Here is a 3,633-nt window from a genome sequence, read left to right as displayed (position 1 = left end):
GCTACACAAGACCCGTTTGATGTCTTAAATTAAAGAATGAATTAAAAGCGATTCGCCTGCCACCAAGAGCCCATAACACCTCAGACCCGGTGTAAGAAAATACAGCTTGCACACAGTGATGTAGCGATAAATAGGTGTGTGTAACCTGGGTCATTACCAAACATGACCACCGGCAGTAGTTACAAACACATTACTTAGTAATTATTCTCTGCTTTTCTACTTGTCATTTACAAGTGTGTGATATTGACTGTTAAGATTTTGGTGGGATTTAAATGTATATTAGTTTTTAAAAGTGTGTGTAAACTCGAAAAGAAGATAAAACTGGCTTACACTCAGTTTGACTTTACAATTTGACTTTCTTTAACTAACATGCTACCTTCTTTGAGGTGGGTCTCCAAGTTTGGTTAGACAACTTTCTGTCCGTATTTGTGTATTAAAAAAAAATAAGCGTCAAACAAAGAAAGTGAATCAGTCACTGACACCGCATATTTACAGTTGTGCAAATGGACAAAAAAAAGTGAATTAACACAAAAAAAATTGTGGTAGGACAGACGAGAACAAGTAACGAATGAAATAGATTGGCGAGCCATAAAATGAGATTTGAAACCCCATTCAAATAAGAGCTCGCGAAGTCAGTGCACACTTATCCGAGAGAGGAGAGAGAGAGAGAGAGAGAGAGAGAGAGAGAGAGAGAGAGAGAGGAGGGAGGGAGGGAGAAAGAGAGAGAGCGCTGTTTGGTGTGTGGCGTGTATGAGAGGGGTGAGATTTGAGAAATAGGAGGGGCTTCTAAACGACTAGAAATGTCAATCTGAGCAAGGGAGTCCCAATAATCTAAAGCAATCTGTAAGGACCTGACCTTAGTCCATCCAGATCAATAGGGAAGTGAGGGTGGAAAGAAGAAGAAGAAGAGGAAGAAATAAGGGGCGCAACCGGATCGTTTACACTGGCTGTTCCCGAGGAAATATAGACTTCCCTTGCTTGCACCTTTTGTTGCTCACATGCTCACACTGTAAAAGTGGATATCGAGGCAATTCCCTTGATTTGTGTGATTGCAGCAGACTTTTTCCCCCTTTCCTGCCACCATGTCTTTCCCTCAGCTGGGATATCAGTACATCCGACCGATATACCCGCCGGAGCGCCAGGGGATCGCCAGCAATGCCCGGGCCGGGACAGAGCTCAGTCCGTCAGGCGCACTCTCTAACGTCCTCTCCACTATGTATGGATCTCCTTTCGCCGCAGCAGCGCAAGGCTATGGAGCGTTTCTCCCGTACTCAAACGATATATCAATATTCAATCAATTGGTGAGTAACTCCGCTCTCTTTTAAATATATCATAAGTCAGTCTACATATTAACACCTGAAAAGAAAAGATGGAAGTACGCGGGGCCTCGATGAGAGGCTTATTGTTACTTTTTAAAGTGTAAACTTTAGGAGCGCCGTGGTGAACTTTGTTGTTGAATTGTTTTGTGAACATTTTTGTTGAAAGTGGTTAAAAATTAACACCTTAACAAACTGAGCTTCAGGTTTAAGATTGACTAAAAGAAATTAGAAAGTGATGGCAAAAGAGTGGATAAAATGTCGCAAAGTACTGTGGGTTTACTGGTATAGGTGGGCTATAAGTTTCTAAAAGTAAAGTGTTGTCTTTCGAAGTATTTGATTTATTGAAATTTTAAAAATATATTTTAAAATTTCGTTCAGTTTTGAGGCCAGTGGGACATAATTATGCTTTAAATGATGAGAAAAATACATTAATCGTGTTGTTTGTTTACACTTCAAAGATATCCTCATTATTGTTTTATTACTGTAAATTCTAAAAGCTCACTGTGGGAGCATGATAATATTCCTCTTGAAGAAGAATTTCAGAACAAGTACTTGTTTAAGGTATTCATTTTTTGAAAGTCTAATGAATCCCTCTGACTCGTTGATTCTTTGTCTTTGCAGGGTGCTCAATATGAACTGAAAGACAGTCCCGGCGTCCAGCACCCAGGGTTTGCCCACCATCACCCTGCTTTTTATCCATATGGCCAATATCAGTTCGGTGACCCGTCCAGACCCAAAAACGCCACGAGGGAGAGCACCAGCACCCTGAAGGCCTGGCTCAGTGAACACCGCAAGAACCCCTACCCAACCAAGGGCGAGAAGATCATGCTGGCCATCATCACCAAAATGACCCTCACCCAGGTGTCCACCTGGTTCGCCAACGCCAGGAGGAGGCTAAAGAAGGAGAATAAGATGACCTGGACCCCCCGGAACCGCACCGACGAAGAGGGAAATGTTTACCCCAGCGATCACGAAGGGGAGGAGGGGGACAAGAGGGAGGACGAGGAGGAGATCGACTTGGAGAACATCGACACGGAAAATATCGAGAACAAGGACGACTTGGACGACCAGGACGACCTGCATTCAGATATAAAACTAGACGGGAGGAGTGACTCTGAGATTTCTGACGGCTATGAGGATTTACAAGGGCCCGACCAGAGGTTTCTAAAGGCTGTAGGGAAAGAGGGCAAAGACGTGGAGAGAGGAGGAGAGCACTTCCACAGCCACCACCTCCACCATCATCACTCGTCTTTGGAAATCAAAACGTCCCAGCCAAACGGAGAACAGCTCAAACTGAATCCGGTGTCCGTTAACTCACCGCCCTCAGAAAACAATCCAGCCCCAGCCCAAAAGCCAAAGATTTGGTCTTTGGCAGAGACAGCCACGGCCCCTGACAATCCGCGCAAATCGCCACAAATGAACGGCAGCAACTCCGCAGGGCCGGCCGCCCAGACCATAATCGCCCCTCACAGACTTATCTCTTCTTGTCCTGTTGGGAAAATCCAGAACTGGACGAACCGAGCCTTCTCGGCGCACCAGCTGGCTTTACTGAACTCCAATCATTATCTGGGACTGGCAAACCAGGCCACTGCCACCAGCCTGGCCCTCTACAGCAGCAGGCAAACGGAGGACAAGAGTCATAGTTCAGAGACTCCAGTCACAGGTACATGTCCCCGACACTGAGACGCGCATGTATAAATAACTACAAAAACAAAGACACTAGTCCATTGCCCGTCATTCATTTCTATTATTTTAGACCTCCTTTTGCCTTCTTTGCCTGTTGATGAATTTCTTTCTCTGTAGGCCACACAGATGAACGGTGTTACAATGTTACAGCTTACAGAATACAGTGTGTGTGTGTGTGTGTGTGTGTGTGTGTGTGTGTGTGTGTGTGTGTGTGTGTGTGTGTGTGTGTGTGTGTGTGTGTGCTTTGAAAAATGTCCGAGAGGTTTATTAAAGCAAGTGAAGATCAGAAAGCATTTAAGAAAAACACAAATGTTGAATAGGGTGAAAACTGTTCTTGATTTGTATGCCCCCCCTTTTTTTAAAAAAAAAATGGTATTGTTACATCCATGTGATATTAAGGCCTTTTTGCTTGTATTTAATTGTTTACATTACAGCCCATTAAACCAACCAACTTTCAACACTAAATTCACTGATGCCCAGCATGGGCTCTGATAATAGGCAGTTTAATGAATGCATTTTTAATTTTCATTGCCACTATTTCAGAGAGATCTTAGTGCCTTGGATGCAGAGAAAAAGTTGTTACAAACAGCTTTCCACCCAGTTCAAACATAGCGAGGATGTCACTTAA

The 3,633-nt window shown here is 43.8% G+C and overlaps 1 protein-coding gene across 1 annotated transcript; it reads left to right on the top strand.

Annotated features, from left to right (window-relative positions):
* The first annotated feature begins 842 nt into the window (after positions 1-842).
* irx3a (iroquois homeobox 3a) lies at positions 843-3,108 on the top strand. Its single transcript, XM_053318449.1, has 2 exons — positions 843-1,301; positions 1,941-3,108. The coding sequence occupies exons 1-2, from the start codon at positions 1,083-1,085 to the stop codon at positions 3,000-3,002; spliced, it is 1,281 nt and encodes a 426-aa protein (XP_053174424.1). The 5' UTR covers positions 843-1,082; the 3' UTR covers positions 3,003-3,108.
* Positions 3,109-3,633: the final 525 nt, after the last annotated feature.

The sequence above is a fragment of the Scomber japonicus genome, chromosome 1 (genome assembly GCF_027409825.1).
Source record: "Scomber japonicus isolate fScoJap1 chromosome 1, fScoJap1.pri, whole genome shotgun sequence".
Classification (NCBI taxonomy): Eukaryota; Metazoa; Chordata; class Actinopteri; order Scombriformes; family Scombridae; genus Scomber; species Scomber japonicus.
Note: the sequence above shows the minus strand (reverse complement) of the source record. Positions and strands in the feature narration are given on the sequence as shown.